Source organism: Coturnix japonica, chromosome 4, assembly GCF_001577835.2.
Source record: "Coturnix japonica isolate 7356 chromosome 4, Coturnix japonica 2.1, whole genome shotgun sequence".
Lineage (NCBI taxonomy): Eukaryota > Metazoa > Chordata > Aves > Galliformes > Phasianidae > Coturnix > Coturnix japonica.
This window is the reverse complement of record NC_029519.1, coordinates 34298425-34319228: the sequence shown is the minus strand read 5'-3', so window position 1 is coordinate 34319228 and position 20804 is coordinate 34298425. Positions and strand designations below refer to the sequence as shown.

The 20804-nt window shown below is 40.8% G+C and overlaps 1 protein-coding gene across 1 annotated transcript in view; it reads right to left on the bottom strand.

The window, feature by feature from the left end:
- The window catches only part of PPA2 (inorganic pyrophosphatase 2), a 33158-nt gene extending 15111 nt beyond the window's left edge, over positions 1–18047 (bottom strand). The window contains exons 1-7 of the mRNA XM_015861451.1: positions 17603–18047; positions 15380–15444; positions 13822–13866; positions 6172–6225; positions 3582–3701; positions 2153–2239; positions 755–881 (exon numbers count right to left, since the gene is read on the bottom strand). Of these exons, the coding sequence (XP_015716937.1) occupies positions 755–881; positions 2153–2239; positions 3582–3701; positions 6172–6225; positions 13822–13866; positions 15380–15444; positions 17603–18017 (913 nt within the window). The 5' untranslated portion in view covers positions 18018–18047. The remainder of the gene's footprint in view (positions 1–754; positions 882–2152; positions 2240–3581; positions 3702–6171; positions 6226–13821; positions 13867–15379; positions 15445–17602) is intronic.
- Between the last annotated feature and the right edge of the window lie 2757 nt (positions 18048–20804).

Below are 20804 nucleotides of genomic sequence, written 5' to 3'. Positions count from 1 at the left end.
CATGAATCTCAGTACAACCGTGCTTGATAAAATGAAGCTCTGCTTATCCAGAGGACAGTTGCACCTTATCTGTGCCATAAAAGCCTAACTCCTTCTAGCTTTAATTTATTTATATCGTCTTCTTAAAAAAGAGAAGCAAAATGATGCCTCTCATTTTATTAAAATACTGCACACACATTTTATTTGTTGAGTTCCATTTGGAAGTCAGAAGCATGGTCATAAGGAGGAAGACTGCAAAGGATATTTCACCCTGCAAAGCTAATCCTCAACAAGGCCAACAGTAGGGTGATCTGCATCAGAAGTTCCCTTTCCAAATTTCCAAGCAAACAGGAGAAATCTTACTGTTCCTGTTAGGCAACAATCCCTAGTAGTACTGCAGTTACAAGTCACAAACATTGGAAATGCTTTGTCAACAAGGAAAACAGCAGTGTGCTATGCAATCTGAGTAACCACACTACACACTATTTTTAAGACTACACACTACACACTAATTTTAAGAGACCTCTTTCAGAATGAATTGCTCCTGAAGACTTCCTGCATAACAAGTCCTCTTGAAAATCCCCATCAACCTTTCCAAAAGTTCAGTATGAAAACATACATTCCTGCTTTGAAGGAAGCACTTAATTTAACCAACGAAAAAAGAAGATTTTTGTCTCTTGGCTGTCTGTATCTTCTTTTCCTGGGTGGCATAAGCTCAGGTACAACAGTTCAAGTTGCTGACGTAACTTGCATAAAGAAAGGTAAAAATGCTTACCATGGATTTTCTGGGCTTCCGGGTCATCCACACCAATGGCAATTATCTTCCAATCTGTCTCTCCTTGATCAAGAAGAGCTAAAGCACCCAAGACCTTCACTTGAACAACTTCACCAGAAGAGCGAACCTAGAACAGAACATAATACCAAAAATATGTGGAAAACACTTCCTGTAATCTCTCTTCTAACAAAATGGTTTAGTATCTGTTTGACTAGCAGCTAACATTGCAAGATAGAGCTTCAAACCCAGTACGCATAGGCCTTGTCCTACTCTTGCTTTCAATTCTCCAGCAAATATCTACTTGAGATAACACAAGCTAGAATACTTTTCTTCTCCTCTATCCCACCTTCCTCTCATCTTTGCCCGTCTGCAAGTTAAAAGCATCTGTCATGTATTTTCTAGCTCCTTTCTTCCCCTTAACTCCCTGCTTTGTCTACTCTTGATTTTCATCTGTCTCTTGTTGTTCCTTCCTCTAGACTCCAACATACATGCACACACAGACACACATTGTACACTTTCTTCCCCAAAAATATTAGCATAACTGTTTTTTTGCATTTTCCTTGGAACTTTCCTCCTACCAGATAACACTCCCTTATAACACTCTCTGGACCCCTTGAAATTCAGCTTCAGGTTCCCTTTCTCAAGTGAAATTACCTTTGCTGAGGTTACCAGTTAAATTTCTTCTTGCCTTAGGTAGCCCAAGAGATCCCTCTTTCAAACTCTTTTTTGTTATTATCCAGTCTTTGGTACCACAGCAAATTAATCCATTCTTTGCTGCCTCCAGATAAAGAGGATTTTATTTCAGTGTGTGAAGCCTTACCCTTGTACCTACTAATAGTGTTTGCTGAGCCTCTTTTTCATCCACTCACTCCATACCTTACAAATGCAACAAGTTCTTCTCCTCTAGAGAAGTGGGATCTGTTTCTGTTCCACCCATGAGAATACTCAAGCAACTCCTTTGTGGGTCCGACCCTGTAATCTTATTTGTGAGACACTGCCACATTTCCTCATCTTTCCCTATCTTAGCTTCAGCTTTAGTGCTGCTAGCCAGGGAAAAAGAAGGAAGTCCTCTCCTTCCTTCCTCAAAATCTTAACGCTCTTCTCCTCCATTCAATATTCTCTGTCCAGCCACAAAGCTCCAAGAGCTCCTATTTTATCCAGCACCTAAACTTCTCCAAATATTTCCCCACTTTCAAAATAAATAATAATAATAAAAAAAAAAAAGATCAGGAACAAACAATAACAAAACAAACACTGCTTTCTTATCTATTATCAGACCTATCAGACATATTTTAGTCATCCCAAGATTGACTACTATCACCTTCTCTTGTCTCCCACCTGTCGTTCTCTTTAAAAAGCTATAGCCAAAGCACGAAATTAAACTTGACAATGACAAACCTTTGAACCTATCTCACAAACATCAACAGGATCATTATCCCCACAGCATCCAGTATTGTTATCTGTATGGTTTGGATCTTCCCAGGTCTGTCAAAGGAATAAGAAGTGTGAGTTACCAACTGATCTGCTATTACTATTCATCTAATCACTAAATTACTGAGTGGTTATAAAAACACCAATTAAAAAGTCAGCTTGCTGAGAGCAGACTTACTCAATCAGAAAAAAATTAAATCAACCAACCAAAACTCTGAACCACCTGACTGACGATAAATAACACCAACAAATAGATCAACTATATTTAAGACAGAACAGACACTTCATGAAATAGCAGTGGTTAAGCTAGAAGACAATTGGATGCATAAGGATCCAAATGACCTTTTAAAGTCACTACAGAAAAGAAAACTACAATTATCTCCAGAGCTCTTATTGACAAGGTGGTAAAGGGAGCTAAATGCATTTCCTAGGGTCTGTTTTATCAGTCCAGTGTAACACACATAATTCAGGAGAATATTCAGATGTTTAATTTTAGTTTTGTACTAAAGCACAAACAAATTTCAAAATGTTGAATGGATTCTTTTTTTGTTCTTAGCAATACCTAACTGGAAACTACCTACTGAGACTGCTAACTGGGTAAGGACTTTATTGCTATGCTCCACCCCCTACATAGTATCTCCTCTTCAGGCATGAAATACATTAAGTACATTTTCAGGAGTAAATTTTTACTGCTTAATTATTTAAGTGCAATAAAAAGAAACTATCTTTTCTAGCTCCATCACATCCTTCAATGCTGGCTTAACTTCAATCTGCTATTATTCATTTCAGAGAAATGAAAAACAGTTGTTTAAAACTTTAATTATGACAAAAACTTCAGCCATTAGTTTTTGGCTTGTGTGTGTTCAAGTAGGCTCAAACACAGTTTTGAAAGTGCCACAATCAGTGAAGTCTTCCAGTTCAGAGCAAAGTTAGCGAAGGCAGTTGAGGTTTAATCTGAAGAAAGATAAGCCATCCTGTTCCTCTTTCTTAAAGATACTAAGAAATCCTCACTAATATTTATGCTGCCCTACATATTTCTAAATGAGTTGTTTTGTTTAAATGCCTTGCTTCAACAGGAAAGGGCTACTTGAGGAAGTATTCTTGACTGGCAAGCCATAATAATTCTGTAACTACAATTCACAAGTATAAACTGAAGATTCAGGATTTCTTGATCATTTAACTCCTTCCTGAAACCGAGCTCATATTTACACCCACACCCAAATTCCGACCAAAGTTTATGAGGACAATAAAGCCTTACATAAAAAAATCCTAATTTCCAAATAATCAAAAAGAAACATCCCTCTTGCAGCTGATCTGCATTCAGGCAGTACTCAAGATTTACAAGGTAATTTACAAAGAAGACAGAAAACTTTCACTATTATAACAAAAACGTTACCTGAGGGAGGGCACCATAATTCCATATATAACCCTTGTGTGGAAAGATATTTGCCACATATCGAGGCTTGCCTTTCTTTGTATCTTGTTTAATGGGATTCAATGGCTCCTCAGTGGCAATCTAAGCAGATCATGAAAGACAAAGAGAAAGAGAGAACTGTAAAAGAAAAAGCAATTCATTCAGTATCCAACCATTTAGCTCCATCCCAGAGCATGTGCTTGTGGTTTGAGGAATATTAAGGGTCTGATGGTCCCACTGTAAATCTCAAGGGTCATCTTCAAAAAGTTGTTTATTAAGGTTTTAAATAATGTTGGGAAGTATGCAAAGGAATTACTTCAAGAAGAGAAACGCATAAATTTATAAGGAGACTGTCACGATCAATCAAATACTGAAAAGAATTTGCTCTTTATTGTACAATTTCAGAGATACACATAGTGGAACAATTTCTTCAGACAACAATAGGGGGAATTGTTCCACCATCATCACACCCACCCCCCAGCCACTGCTCTCCTACTGCAGGCATCCCTTCTCTCCATCACTTCTAAGCAGACAAATGCTTTTTGGTAAGGACATGTTCTGTACAGGCACCACATGACAACTTCATGTTAGGTTTGGAACAAATTAAATCAGCATTAGAAGGCATTCTTACACTTGAAGTTGCACTCCTGGAAGGACTGAACAGATTATTACAGAACAGTTCAATACTGTCATAATCCTTATACAACCTCAAACATAAATCCAGCAGCCTATCACTTAATTCACTTGAACTGCCCTTCTGTCACTCCACATAACAACTACGCTAGCTTGACTCACCTGGACGTTGTCATACTTATTAAGGGCTTTGAGCATGTGCTGGTTCAGGCCACATACAGCTTGTATGCATGGGCACACAGGCCTTAGTTCATATCCATTTTTAAACATCCTTGTAATTTAACTAAAACACCAAAAGCAAAGTCATCCTAAAGGAATTCAACCTGTTTGAGCCACAGTGTCCTGTCAGTAATGTGCATTTATTCCACAAATAAGCCCTCCCACACTTATTTTCACACCTGATATCACTGCTTCTTGTCATAACTTAACAGGAAAGATGCGGAATTTGGGATTATCACAGAAGTGGAGCTCAGTTATGTTTTTTCTCAATATAAACTGAGGCAAAGAAGATTAAGTGACAACAACAGGCAGATGGCCAATACTGTCTTATAAACAGCACCTTCAGTAAAGTCAAGGGAAGGACAAGAGAAATGCAAGAAATGTAGCAATGCAATACATCCATTCTACTGCAAGGTTTAATTTCCTGCCATCTCCTTTCCAAGCAAGGGAACTTCAGCACAGAGACAGAAAAGGGCTGGTATTGTCACCTTACCACAGTCTGTTCAGAAGGACTTACAGGAGACAACAGCAAGGCAGGTCAACTATCTGCATTAACAAAGGAACTGCCAGGTATATTAAAATGTGTATATTATGTCTGGTATCCTATCAAGCCAGAAAACATCCAAATCCAGTACTTCAGAATCTATCGGGACAACAAACCTTTCTCCCCTCTACGTAACGTACCAAGAAAAGGGCAGGAAGAGCAAAACTGGAAAAGTGAACTGGGATTCCACAACAAATGTTTGTCTTATAATACAAACCAATTATCCTAAGTAATCCTACTTCTAGAATAATGACTCAGGTGATAAAGACAGTTCGAATGATATTCCAGCACCAGGGGAAAAGAGAAAAGGTTCTGAACTAAGAGGGTGTGGAGGTTCTTCGAGGTTATTTTCAGTAATCAAAATAGTTCATCAGCTCACCCACAAAATTTCTTGAAAGCATCTGGAAAACGTTTCCAAAACTAACTTAAATGTTCAGAAAGACAGAAAATACTCTTTTGAGATAATCTGTTTCACAAAAATCTACAGATGAAGCACTACTTAGCTTCTACATTGTAACAGCAGAGGAACAACTCACTCAACTCTAAAACAACTGCAGAGGGAGATACTTTGTATGAGTGAGGGCCTAAAGCATTTATCTTGTGAAAAGGGAACTTCCTTCTCACTTAGTTTGTGGCCTATCACACCATAGGAAGTGAGAGGAATTCAATCCTAGAATGGTTTGAGTTGAAAGGCGCCCTTAAAGGCCTCCTGGTACAATCACCCTGCAATGAACAGAGACACCTACAGCTCTATCAGGCTCTCAGAGTCCCTCCAGCCTGACCTTGGCTGCTTCCAGGGATGGAGCACCCACCAGATCTCTGGGTAAGTGCCTCAGATCCTCTGAACCTTCATGACTGAGTAGGACTAAGGCTAAGTGGTAAGACAGCATCCTGCAGCTCAGTGCTCTGGTGAGGTCTGCTGCAGGTATGAAGTATCCTGCAGTCAAACGGCTGTCAAGAAGGAGCACCTGCAGAAGGGGAACAGAATTCCAGCCTCAAGAGCTTTCTGTAATCACACTGGCAATGTCTGTATGCACAATTTCAAGTTAATATTTTAACAAAGAAAAATTAGATATAAAGAGCAATCCACACTGATTAAACTCTGAATACTGGAACCAACCACACTGTCATTACTTTCAGAAATACCTATATATTCAAGTAAATTTTCTTAATTACCTCCATTTTTGCATTTGTCCAACGAGGCACTTCTACAACCATATTAAACAGGACCTAAAACAAAAACAATTAAAGAACTGAAAATAGAACCCACTTAGCAATTAATATTTTTCAATAAAAGAAATTTTCTCCCATGTGTTTAGCTGCAATATACCAACAAATCTCACTGTAGCAGCTGCTTTTACTTAAGTACAATTTGTTTAGCTCCTCACGGTAATATTCAGCCTCTTCAGTTCATCCTTCACCTGTTCACCTGTGAGAATATGAATGAGTAATGGAAATACACAGTGCTTCTTGTTCCACTACCACTATTACTCTTCACACAATGCTCAATAAGCCCATAGAATGGTTCACCACAAGGCAGTATTTTGTCCACTAGTCAAAAAAACCTGAACATTTCTATAAGAAAGAGTCAGCTTCTTTCAAACACTGGAAAGGATAATGCATTCTCTCACAACCACCACAAGGACTTATTTCTTCAGGCCTTTTTTATGCCTTTTTTTTATTTTAATAGAAAAAACCTAGAAAACACCTAACAGCTACTGACACTTCTGACTGTCAGTTCAATCTATCTGAAGCAAGGCACAATGAATCCAAAAGCAATGGCAGTGAAAGGATGCAGATACCTCACTTCAGTGTAAGTCCTCTTCATAGTAGAAACAAAGTAAAAGTTAAAAGTTATAGGCTCCCCAGGGAGGTGGTTGAATCGCCATCCCTGGATGTGTTTAAGAGCCGTTTGGATGTGGTGCTCAGGGATATGATTTAGTGGAGTGTTTTTAGAGTTAGGGTACTGGTTAGGCCATGGTTGGACTTGATGATCTTCAAGGTCTTTTCCAACTTGGGTAATTCTATGACTCTATGATTAAAAATGAAAAGAACAACCAAAACCAAAAGACCTAAGAAAAGCTCTAACTGCTGTAAGGTTTCCCCTTCTGAGGCTATCAGAGTTAAACACAGAGTTAAAGAGAACAGATTATTAATCAACATGGGTAACTAGACCATGCCCATATTGTAATCAGTGGCATTTAAGTACATAATTATTAGGTCACAATCAAGCACACTGAACAAGAGGAAAAGGAAAAAGAATAAAGGAGAATGATGCTCTAGATCACTTCCATAATGCACACTTTACGTATATAAGCATAGATGTAACTGCAAAGCCCTCAAAGAGTTCAAAGACGTCAAGACTAAGGAAGCAGACGCAGAACAAAGGAATGTACATGCAGCAGCAGGTAAGGGCAAGGCTGGAAAACAGCCAAAGAAAGTTTGCACATCCATCTCAGAAACATCTGGAAAAAGAAATGCACAGCTTGGAAGCTGGTGCTGACAAGAAAGTGCCAGCAAGTGAAAGAACTGTTCCGACTGGCAACTACAGGCAGAAAGAAGACAAACTTCCCTTGCAGTTAAACACAGCATCTCATCCTCCATGAAAATCTTGTGCTGTGAAGAATGAGACCGCCTATTTTCCTCACCGCCTCAAGTACGACAACCTGTAAATGCCATCTGGAACTTTAACTGGTCCTCACCAGAACATTTCTCAGGACTAGATCACAGCTGGACCAAAGTGAACTGCAATTCTTCTCTCAAAAGGAATGACTTGGATTTGACTTGGCTTTAAGACCAGGCCCTCATAATTTGTGGTATCAGTCAAACCTGAATCGCCAGGTCTTAAACGTGACAGCTTGACAGATTAATTCATATACAAAAAACAAAACAAAAACCCAACCCCAGAAGTACTCTCACTAATACTACACTGCCACAAGCATTTACAAGAGATCAGTAGCTTCATGCAGAGCTTACCTTTAAAAATAAAGTTTTATTTATAGGGCAATTACATTTTCCACAGTGATGAAGCAGAATTCACCAGAGTGGAAAGAGCACATATTAGACAGTTTGACAGATGGAAAGAGAGAAGTATATTTCTCTAGGTTGCGTTTTTTGTTTTGTTTTAAGGCTGCTTCTCTTTTTCCCTCTGCTTTCCTACCGCCTTGTTTCCCTGCTTGCCTAAATGTCATCCAGGATTCCTTTTCCTTCACTCTTCCACACCAGGTATATGTTCCCTCCATCCACTACAATGCTCTCCCTCAAGTCCTTGCTGCAGAACACTCCTCACCCCAGCTGCAAACAGAAACATCTCAGGCATCACATGCCTCCACAGATTACCATCTGCATGTGCCATTTGGTGGTTAGCTTTGGCTGGTCAATGCATCTCATAATTGATATTTTTATCTTTCATCAGGAAAACCTCAGGAAAAACCCACATGAGCAATAGAAAGACTGCTCCAACAGCCCATGGCACACCTTCCAATGAGAGAAAAAGAAATGCCAGAAGTTAATTTCTCATGAAGCAAAAAACTATTGCTTCAGGAAGTTTAGCATTTAGTTGCCTTAACACGCCAGCAGTCAGCTGCTCTGCCTTTGAAAGCACTGCTTACCAAAGTCCAGATTTTATCTAGATTCAGAAGAAGGAAGAGAACTCAGAAGCCAGGGAAAGTGACCCTACAGAGCCCAGAGGGATGTTTAACCCAAGGTGTCACGGAGCTTGTTTGACTTTGGGTTAACGTGAACTTTGGACACACGTTTGTACTTCTACTCTATTATATCCAGAGGAGAGAAAGGGGGGAAAAAAAAAATCCATTTGCTCAACACAGAAAGGTCAAATGAATATTTCCCAATTCCTAAAACTGAGTACGAAAATCATCAGAAAATTACATCAGAAAAAGAAACCCACTAAAAAGAATCCTTTATTATCTAAGGACAGTCAAACTACGTCACATAGTAATTCACGTAGGATGTAAGTAAGTGTTTGCTTTAGCACGGTGTTTTCTTCAACAAGGCTTGGCAACTTACTGCATTCCATTCGAATTAAACTGTTTTTAATATAACAATCATTTCTACTTCCATTATTTAACAGAGACAATAGGAACAGGGTGGGCTTTTTTCATTTTGTTTCTTTAGCTTTTTAAGCACGAAGTTAACAAGATACAGAAATAATCTTCAGAATGCTCATACATGTGTTGAGAAAAGCAAGGAAAATACACACTGTTGTACTTTTGTAAATGGCAGGACACTTGTCTTCACAAATGACCAATGGGCAGAAATTACAGCTGGCTCTGGTTGTATAGACGCTTACAGAAGATGGCTCCTTTTGATCAAGGTTTGTTATAACAAATTTGAATATCACTGGTCAGCAGAAAAGAAATTAAGCACATTTCTGACACTATTTTTGCAACCCACCCTTCTGGATTCCCATTAATCATTCTCAGAAATGTTTTTTCCTCCTTGCCTAACTCTTGCCCCTCTTGCTCAACTATTTCATTTCTCAGTCTTCCTAAGTTCCTGTGTTGGTGTATTTGAGGGGCAGGGTTTGAGTAGGTACAGTTGTGCTCAAGGATTGCAACATGTCATGCCCAACTGAAGCAACAGCTTATTTGAAGAAGTGGAGCAACCCATGCAGAACAAGAGTGACAAAATGAGAAATATGAAGAAGAGAAACTCAGTATAATTATTATCTTTTTAATATGCTCCTTAAGGCCTGACTGCCATTCACCATCAGTACTGCATGAGGCAAGCTGAAGATTACCATTATGTTAGTCACTTTTATAGTAGAGTGCTTTAAGAAATACACCTGAAGTACTGAAGGCTGCACTTCAGGGCTACTGACCCTCTTCATGGAGAAACTCGGAGCTCATAAGACAGAGATAAGAAAAATATAGCCACAATTTTCATTTCTTTCTACCTGCTCATTTGCAGTCTTACAGGGATTCTCAGCAGCAGCTTGCACTTGTGGACTGAGCAGAATGAAAAGGATGAGCTGCAGTCCAGCACTAGAGGTATGAACAAAGGGTGGTGTTTTCAATAACAAGAGTTTATAAGAAGACAGAAAGAAAAACAAAGACAAAAAAAAGAAAAAAAAAAAAAGAAAAAGGAAAGTACAGACTGGCATGAAATACAACCAGAAATAAATGAAAAGGGGCTTGTTCATAAGGCTCCCTGTGTTATAAGCATTCCTGCTACAGCACTTGCTATGAGGCACCTGCCAATGAAAACAACAAACTAGATATCAGTAGCATCTGGAGACCAAATACTGAATCTAAAAGAGAAGTCAGCAGAACTTTCCCCAGACAAGTTAATAGAACACCTACCAAAAAAGGAACACGGAGCACATTGTAAATGTGCAGTGCCTTCAGGTTTTTCACAGTGTGCTTCCCTCATGTTACCGTGCAATGAGAACAGAGAACATCGTGGAAGAAATTTTATCCACAAATATATTAATAGTGATCAACTGGTTATCACATATTCACCTGCAGAACTACTCAGAATAGAAACTTGACAAAGATGCAAATAAAACCTCACATTTCAAGAAATCAGTTCTCTAAGTCAAGTCTGACACGCTGATGCTCTACCCCAATACATTTACTGGACAGATCAGAGAAGATTAATAAACACAGAAGTCATCTGCAAGAACACAAAGCAAAATTTGCAGCTACTGGAGAGATGCATAGAAAAAAGCCAGGCAACTTCACACATCAGGGTGAAACCTTCACAGATAATCTAGATTTTGGAACACACAACTCTATACACATGTAATGGACCCATTACAGCCCAAGTTACACACAACAAAAATGTGTCTAACATGACTAAAGAAGGTTAGGGAAGCTGTATTTAAAAGAGAACGTACAGGCAAAGTTTGCACCTGTATTATATTAGAAATAATTCCAGCTCTTCCCTGTTTAAAGAACATACTGGCATTACAGTAAGACAACTCTGACACCACAAATGGGAACTGTGCTCCAAGCATCATGCCCTCAATCAGATTACCTATTCAGACTGCATGACCACGGTGATGGCTTCTAGCATCTCATCCCACTGCCTAATCTATCAAAAGGTTTTGCCTGACAGAAGGAATTCAACTTAAGGCATGCCAGCCTTGTGTAAGCCACAGAACACAACAAAACCAAACCTGTCTTACTTCTTTCTGCTATTTTTCAACTGCTCCAGTGGGTGTCTGCAAGCTAGGAGTATAATTTCTGCATGCTTGGACAGATTAAGGCCAATGTTTTAAATAAACCTTGGTATTTAGGAACACCTGGGTCCTCTGAATGAGATAAGGTGAATACCAAAGACATATAAAACAGCAATGGATTAGAAACTCTTGCACTACAGCAAGGATGCAATGCTTCACATTAGTCTTGAAAAGAAAACTGTGACCTCTTCAAACCTTCCAGCCAGACTTGTAAGACTCTCTACTCAACAGTCCATCCCTGACAGTTTTGACTGTAACCACAGTGGGAACATCCATCCGTTCAGACACAAATGTGAAACTTCTGATGTTTTTCAGCAAGGTTTACTTGGGAAGAGTGGATTCCAAGTGCCTGCAATGCTAAAGACAAAGCAGAGGTTCAGACAGCAGGCTGGCAGCAGTTTTGGAACTGAAGCTGAATATGCTTTCTTCCAACATAGCTTCCCCATGAAAGTAACTCCTTTTTAGTCTCTGAACAGTCAAAAGATCAGCTGTCAACAGATGCAAAACTAAATTTAATAGAGATTTGGGAAGGTCTAAAACGTTGCAAGAAAGAAGGGTTCCTTAGATTTAATACACAACTATCGCAGCTTTTCCCTTCAAACTAGAAGCTGAGACTGCAGAACAGCTAACAGACTTAAAAGATGAGCATTCTTTTATCCCATAAACAGATTTCTATTTTTGAGACCTTCCCTGTGTAAGAAATACAAAGAGCAACTTAAAGTTAGAGGGACTGAGCAGACTCATGCAGAAATTCCATCTTTTTTCATTCTTAAATGTATTTGTTTATTAAGAGCACCCTGCAGGAGCATGAGTTTTAACTTTGTTCCTAGGAAAAACAGAACTGTTACCTTTGAATTCTGGCCAAATGCAGCAAGGATCAACTCAACACCCAATAACAAGAGTAGCCTCTGCACCTCTAGACCAAGCTATATAGTGCTAAAAAGGTCTCCAGAAAGCAGTACACAGCATTATATTGCTTAGTTTCTCTTTATACCCTGATTAAGTTATACTTTCCCTGATCACAAGCACGCAGAAATACATTTCTCCCGAGGCAAGGGTGACCTAGACTGCTGAAGATCCCAGTGTAAGACAGAATATTGCTTTCCTGAACACAAAAATTCATTTATTTTTTCTCTCCTCCTCAGCTCCCAAACATGGTGAAAACAGGTTTTCTAAATGATTTGCATTCTCCTCTTTCACCACCTAAGCAAAAACCAAACAGATTCGGGAAGCCTACAGACTACATGTTCATTTGTGTACTCACATGAGATGCCCAAAGACCGACATTTGCATTTGCCTTTACTCCTTTTCCACAGCTTTATGCAGCCACAGCCCAGAGTTCTCTCATAGTGAGAGTTAACTGAAGCAGCTCTAGAGTCTACACTGCCCCAGAAAATAAAAGCTGCTCAGCTTCACCAGTTGGTTGGTTGGTTGGTTTGTCTTGCCCATAGAGTGATCCAGAGACAGAAACAGGGAACCAGACATACAGTTTTAAATGAACTAACAAACTTCCCATCACACTGACAGAACTTAAACACTGTACAGAACAGGGGCTGCAGTTTTGCCACCAGCAGATAGTGCCACAGAGTTTAAGACCAATAACTAAGAATTCACATTGCAAGAAGGTCAAAAAAGGTTATTAGGACATACTTCTCCTCATCAACTTATCAGGCAGGTACAATCCTACATCTACCAAATAGCACCTAAATTGGCACCAAGCAGCAGGAAAGCCAGTAAGTGTAATGCAGCTTCAAGGTGGAAAAAATACATTGTGCAGGACTGTGTTGGGACTGATGTGTAGTACAGAGACAAGCATATACCGTGTTAGCTGTAAACCTATGTGAAGATATTTCAAACAGCTCTTTAACATTGGATGGATAGTTACAGTTACACAATATGACTGGTTAAACAGATACTGAGAATACAGAGGGGCACAGAGGAAAGAAGAAAGGACACTACAAACCACGTGGCTCTTTGTTTATTCTACTGAACTTTTTCCCCTGCCAAGAAAAGCACTGACTGAAATAAATAAATAAATAAATAAATAAATAAATGCTACTTTTTGGAAAAAGACACTTGCATAAACAACTCTGTTCCACAGGAAAAGCTTGAATAGACTTGCCATGTTTCTTTGGGCTTCTCTAAGGCTCAGCTTTAATGCTGGTTAATATTGAACCACTAGCAGATGTGATTTTCTCTCTTTGGGCTTACTAGATGAGCACAGAAAACGATACAACTTCAGGTGTAAAAAGCAGGAATAGTAATTTTAATTTCTGCCCTACATACTTAGAATCTCTTAAGCTTTGTGTATATACCAAAATTAACCCACGGTCAAAGCATCATGAATATTTCACTAATGGAGGATTTTAAATGCAAATGTATTTCCACAAAGAAAATATATCGACACTATAATAGTCATAATGAAACTTTGAGAGAGTGGTATAAAAGCGTTTGTCTTTGAGAATAAAAAGAAGTGAACATTAAATTCCTGTAAGTATTTTTCTCCTGAATGACTTGAACATATGTTAACTATATTCAGTAAAAGATTACTTTGCAGAACAGCAAAATGATGTGAAGGAGGAAAAAGAAAAGGAGGAGGAAGGAAAAGAAGAACTCAGCTGTACCTCATTTCCTGTAGTCTTTGACCTCTTTGCTGGAATCTCTTTATCCTATAAGGTTAAGGGCAAATAAAAAACATTAGAGAGCAATAATATATTCACATCGATACAGATTTTACTAGTTTTAAATGCAAATGAAACACTCTCTTTCATGTATAAAGGTATAAACAGTAGCTTTTAAAATAAGCTGTTGGTCCCATTTGATTGTGAAATATTCCCAATGTTAACAGAGCAAGATAAAAATATACATGGACATATCCACTTCCTCTCTGCTATGTAGAGATTTAAAGCAGCAGTTTAAGCATCAGTTGCTTAAGACACATCTTTCTGCTCACTTGAAAAGAACAAAAACCAAAATAAAAAACAATATGGGAAATAGGCCTGGAGTTATCCACCATAAAATTAAGTTCACAAAGCTTAGATTAGAGAAGGCACAGAACATAACATGCAAGTCCTAGCCTCCTCATTTTGAAAAGAGGGTAAAAATAACATAGACTTTCACAACAACTCTTTTCTGGTGCTTACGTCGTACAGGAAGCTCTTTCCTTGCTCATTCAGCCAAAATTAAAGGCTCTCTGCATTAATCAGTCATCACCGTACTATAATTTAACCCAGAGAAAACTCACAAACCATAATCCATCCCTCCAAACCTTAAATTCTGGAAGCAGGGACAGCAAGGCCTCTGAATAACATGCGGGTGAAAATGCCCCTTGATTTTATATTAATAGCACCCAGTCAACAGAGCATTTTAGTAATGACAGTTTAAATAATTCAGGAGATTGGTTCACTACTCAGACTGAGACTTCTGAACACACTACGGCTGTTGACTCATCTCACCAGTCACATCACCCATAGAGTCCCAGCAACAAATGAAGAAAACGGCCAAAACCTTCCCAACCTGTCTGTGTAACAAGTGTACCATAACAAGCAAACCTCAGTCCAAACCAAAGACTGTCAGTTCCCACTGGTGACATATAAAACAGGCGTTTCATTATTGCTATAATGAAACTCCAGGGAACGTGGCTAACAAGACGTGAAAGCGCTCAGCTGCACCTCACGCCTCGTAATTCTCTAAAGGTGCGATTACCACTTCTCTCTTGGGCATTATTGTTGGCTTCCAATTATAATCCTCCTTTGGGGAGTTAAAAATACACCAGAAGTCACATAAGTATGTGTTGTACATGTTCCACGGCACGGAAATGCACGTTTCAATGCAGACATAGAAAAAATCCCTTTTTTAAAATAACAATACAAAGTGAGTTCAAAAACCTGTGAACACAAACTTTAAGCACAGAGAATTACCACATGATACTGAGAGTACTGGTTCTCCCTACCCTCAGTCACCTGGAGACTTAAAAGGACAAGCAGCTTATTTACACAGTTATGAGGCTTCAGAACAAATTACTTCACTGAGAAAACGAGGTGGAGTTATCTTGTTTATATTACTTTTCAGACTGGATTAAAATGCCTCTTTTGGAGCTACAGACTCGTCTCTTAATTGCTTAAAAAATCCCTTTTAAATGTGCATTTATATCTAAAGAGTGCTCAAAGCAAATGTACATACCTCTTTGGATCCAGCAAAGAGTGGAATATCATGAAACGGGGAAATGTATTTACCATCTGCATTCTCTGAAAAAATAAAACAACGAAGGAACGTTATAAATCTAGATATAAATGCTGATAACGACTATGATGCATTATAAAAAGCTATGATATGACAACATATGCATCAATTAAATCTCTTCCTTAAGTTTAATTCCAAAGACTGAAAAAATTAGCTACTTGCAGGACAACGTATTTGATTCTTTGACAGTGACTTACTGGAATCAGAATTACTGCTTTAGTATTCAATACTACACTTTTTTGACTAGCTGGCAATACAAGCTATGGAAAGATGAGAAGATCCTTCCCTTGTCTTTTCCTTCCCTCCCTGGCAATACACAGCCATTAACAGAGGGAAAAAAAAGGTGCGGAATACCAAGGGAACCTCAGTTCCATGAGTGATCAGTGAATCTCCATGGGCTTCTAGTAGTATAGCCCTAATGACTTCACAGTTTTCCTAGTGAGCTAAATTTCACAATCACAAAGAGAAAACTCTTGGACATGCTGAATCCTGACAAAGAGAATATACAAGAGATGGTATAATCACTCAGGCCCTACATATGAAACACGGTACCTCAAATCCTGCAAGAATTGACATTACCTTAATGGAGGCCTAGTCTGCACCTCAGCCTTGTTTCCACTGTAGAAAGGAACAAAATTTACCAGAGTAAATGCTGAAATATTTCAAATCACTTGGGAAACTCTTCAACATACCTGAATGGGCCTGAGCCCAAACAGAAACAGAAACATATAATAATAAGTTTATGTGTAATACAAGGTATTAACACAAGGCATAAACTCAAGGAGTTCCTCCTTTGTAAGCAGTTCTCTTTATGGTAAATGGAAACACAGAAGTCTTTACTTAGCTTTGGATTTTACTTTGACCACCTCAACAAAGAGGAGTACATGCTTAGGTTGGAAGGGATGTTAAAGATTGTGTACCCTGTTGGGAGCAGGGCTGCCACCCACTAGATCAGAATGATCAAGAGTCCATCCAACCTGGCCTCAATCTCCTCCAGGGATGGGGCACACACAGCTCTGGGCAGCCTGTTGCAGCACCTCATTCCTCTGAGTAAATAATTTCTTCCTAACACATAACTCAAATTTCCCCTCTTTCAGTTTTAAGCCATTCCCTCTTATCCTATCAGTATCAAGCTGTGTAAAAATTCACTCCCTCTCCTGCTTGAGGAATATTAAGGTGCAATGAAGTCTCCCTGGAATCTTCTCCAAGCTCAACAACCCAAACTTTCTAGGCCTATCTTAGCAGGAGAGGTGCTCCAGCCTTTTGATCATCCTTGTGACCCTCCTCTGGACCTGCTTCAACAGCTCCACATAATTCTTGTAATGGGGGATCCCAGGCTCAGACACAGTACCCCAGATGGACCTCAGAAGGTCAGAGTAGAGTCAATCCACCTCCCTCATCCTGCTGGCAACTCTTGGAAGCCTCCCAGATCATCCTCCTAATTAAAGCAAAGTTTAGTGGCAGGCTGCTCGCTTCCACTGACTGATGTGACTCACAGCTCCTTGGGGACTGAGCACAAGAGTGCTGCCCACAGGGCACATGGTGACAGCAGACGTCAGACGTAACTCCTGAGAAGCTGACAAACCAAAGACGTACATAACAGCAAAGTGCTATATGGTCACCTCTGTTAGCGACTTGTGCAATGCTGAAGCTCCCACTGCATAATGAGAGGCCTCCTGGGGTCCTGCCCACGCTCTCCCAGTGCCACCTTGCTGCTGCTCAGGCTGCAGCCCCGTCATTTGGATGCCAGCCTCTCCACAGCATGACGTCTCCAGGAGGGCTGGCCTGGCCACAGCGTACGGGCACTACTCCCATAGAGCTGACACAGTGCTGACGCGAGGCCCCTTCGGCCAAGCCTATCCTTAGGCTCCCAAGTGCTCCATGTGCCCCAGCACCCCCCACACCGTTCGGGGAGCTTTTCAACACCCAGCCCGGAGGACTGTGTATTTCCTCTAAAAGGCAGATCTGCCGGGAAATCCCTCACTTTCCACGCACATCGCCCCCTCGGACAGGGGGCAGACCCGGAGGCGACCACTCCAGCGGCCCGAGTAGGCCACAGGGGCGCGGCAGGCCGCTGCTGCCTTTCCCCGCCGTGCCCCGTCCCGAGGAGGAGAAGGAGAAGGAGGAGGAGGAGGTTACCGGGCCCCGGGGGCTGCTACTTACTAAAGTAGAGGCGGTAATCGGGAGAGTTGGGCCTCCCCCGCTGCTCCGTGCCGTAGCGGGCCATGGCGCTGAGGTAGCGGCCCGGCGGCCACCCCCACCCCCGCGCCGCAAGCAGCCGCCCCAGCCCCGGCAGCGCACGCATGATGGCTGCGACCGCCTCCCTCCCCTTCCTGCGGCCGCCGGGCCTGCGCCGCACCGCGCCGGTCTCCTGCCCCCTGCCCCTTGTCCCGGCTGTCCCAATCGGTCCCTGCCGCCAGGCACGGCCCGTCACTGCAGACGGGGTGTTGCTGCGATAGGGCCCGCTGTCCTGCCGCACCGCTGGGCACGGAGAGCAGCGGTCCGTGCTGCCGCCTGTGGGGAGGCGCGGCTCTCGGCCCCGAGAGGCCCAAGATGGCGGTCTGCATCGAGGCAGCATTTGCCGCCGGACACAAAGTCTGCCCGTGTTTCTGTGTGGGTCCATGAGATGGCTGCTTGCCCCCAGCACTGCGAGAAGGGGACAGGAGGGAGGAAATAGGGGCATGGAAGGAGTGGTCCCATGGCAGGTTGTTCAGCCCCAGTGGAGGTGTGATGACTGCCATCCTGCCCGCTTTCTGGCAGTAAAGTGTTCTCAGCACACGGCTCCCACTCCTGAGCCAGGATAGCTGAGCAACTGGCACTGGTTCGCACAGATAGATAACACTTGTTATATTGAGCTTTGCTGACACATAAATTAGATTATCATCTGTATTTATGTGTTACCGGTTTTGTATTCCTCTGTGGGTGATGTTTCCTGCAGCATTGATGGCTTTGAATTTGGGTCCCTTTCCCTTCATCCTCAAGGAGAGTTACAGATGGATTTTATCCATGGATACAGGTGGCAGTTCTTGGGACGTTGCTTCTTCAAACGTTCCTGAGAAGGGACATTGCTGCTTGCGTTTCACCAATGGAGAAGCAGGTAGAACAGTTAGTGTCACTGCTGTCACCATTCAATCTCAAGCCAGTCATCTGTGGTGGTCAATATTAGTTTTGGATTTAAACTCTGATCTGAATTACATTGGAATATTTGTGCAGGATAAATGCAGATTCAATGATCCTGTTTGGTCCTTTCCAACTCAGAATATTCTTCTATGATTCATCTTATGTGTGCTGGTAGGTGCGTTTTTCATGACTGCGAGGGCTCTGATAAAAAGCTGTGATCTCCTTTCTTCTCTCTCTTTTTCTTTTCCATTTTTTTTTCTTGTGTGTGTGTGTTATTGCGTGCCACTGTTTGCTAAATTTGTCACAACAGGCTTATCTTCAGGAGAGCAGAGAGGGTCAAGGAGTAGAACAATTACCCATATCCACAGAAGCCGCTAAATAGTTGTTGATGTTTTACCGGAGGTGTTGGCATCTTTCTTCCTCGGGTTCACCAAATGCAAGGTTTTCCAGGGTAACCTTCACTCTTGGACACTTGGGGGTTGAAATTCATCGTGTAAGGTGTCTGTTTGAAGTTCTTTGTTTTGAGTTTGTAAGGAGGTGAGTCATCCATTTGTCATGTGGGGGAAAAAAAACAACTCAAAACAAAACCACAGTAGAGAATCTTCTCCATTATATATATATATATAATGGAGATATATATATATATATATATGTATACACACACACATATATATAAATCTGTTCTGCATTTTCTTAGAGTTGTCCTGCTGCTGAAACAGACAAGGTAAAAAAGCCAGACATATGCCATGAGCCCCACCTCCCACCCCTGCTTGGGTCTGGGGTATCTGGGCTTTGTCTGTGGAAGTTCAGAGCCATTGAAAAATCATTTACTGAGTGCACATGCAGTATTTTTACATTTACAATGTTGGCAGTTGGGTGTAGTGTTGTCCTAGGAAGAACCCAACATATTTATCGCTCTGTACAAGCTGAGAAGTAAAATACACAGCTGTGGTCAAGAATTGCTGTAAGATGCATGAATTCTGAGTGCAGAGTTCTCCTTTGTCATGTGAGGTCTTATCTGAACACTTGGAATTTATGAAATATAAATGAGTTTCTATGCAGGCTCTTTTTGGGTGAATAAAAAGATGCCATTCTGTTACTTTGCAATGGTGAAAGATATGGTAGAAAAACATGTGCAAGTCCTATTAACACTGCCAGAGCAGAGGACTTATTGTTTTAATACTCCAATGTATCAGAAATTATTCTAATACTACAGAAGTAATGATGAGTAAGCCCCAAACAGAACTGACAGTGTTTCTCAGTATTATACATTACATGACACACAAGGTGACGGAAGTATGCACAGATTTGGGTGATACTGCAGCTTCCTTACTTAACATTATTGAATCTTAGGAGCAAATTCATGTTTTGATCCTTGTATTCTCTAAAATTACTAAAGCTTTTACAGCTGAGGTCTTTCTTTCACTTGTCTTTATTCCCAAGCATTTCACATCCAAACCCTTAATATATTGGGTCAGCAAAAGGTATGTACAGGACTGATCCCATTCATTGACCTTGAAACACTGAAAGTCGGTGAAAATATTGCTATTTATTTCAACGGAGTTAGAAGCAGGTCCATAAGACTTAAGTAGGGTTTACATGGTACTTAGGTTTTATGCTTGCCCTCTCCACAGGGGTGAATCTCATTCCACCAGAATGCCACTGGTGTAAAGCAAAAACTCAGCAGCAATATAATCACCTAAGCCTGAAGGACACCCTTCCTTTAACAGTTTGTACTTGGCACTGTATGTTTACTTTATATATATATATTTATATATGTATCTGCATTATGATACTGTGCAAATGTTTTGATGGTGAAAATACCCTTCAAATTAAATGCAGAAAACATTTTTTTGTGTGTGTGTTATAAATAAATAGTGATTAAAAGAACAATTTCCCTTCCTCCCAAAAGAAAATGGTTTTCATCTTTTCAGCTAATAAGGCTTTGCAGTCTGTCATTAGCACCACAATGTGCTATTTCAGCGCGTTAGCTCTTGACCGGTGATTGCATCATTATCGTTAACTTTGCTGTAGCATAACTTCTATCTCCACTGTTATCAAACCATTAATTGGAAGGAATCAATTCCTGTCAGCCTTCTGCTTTGCTGCTCCCCACTGCAAAAGGGCAGTGCTCACGGGCAGCCGTCCCCCTTTCCAGCCTTCCTGGTGAGCACATACCTGCTTGCCCTTGCTTGTCGGTGCTCCCGTGTTGGGGCAGCACTGTTGCTCTCTGGTTCAGGTTGCA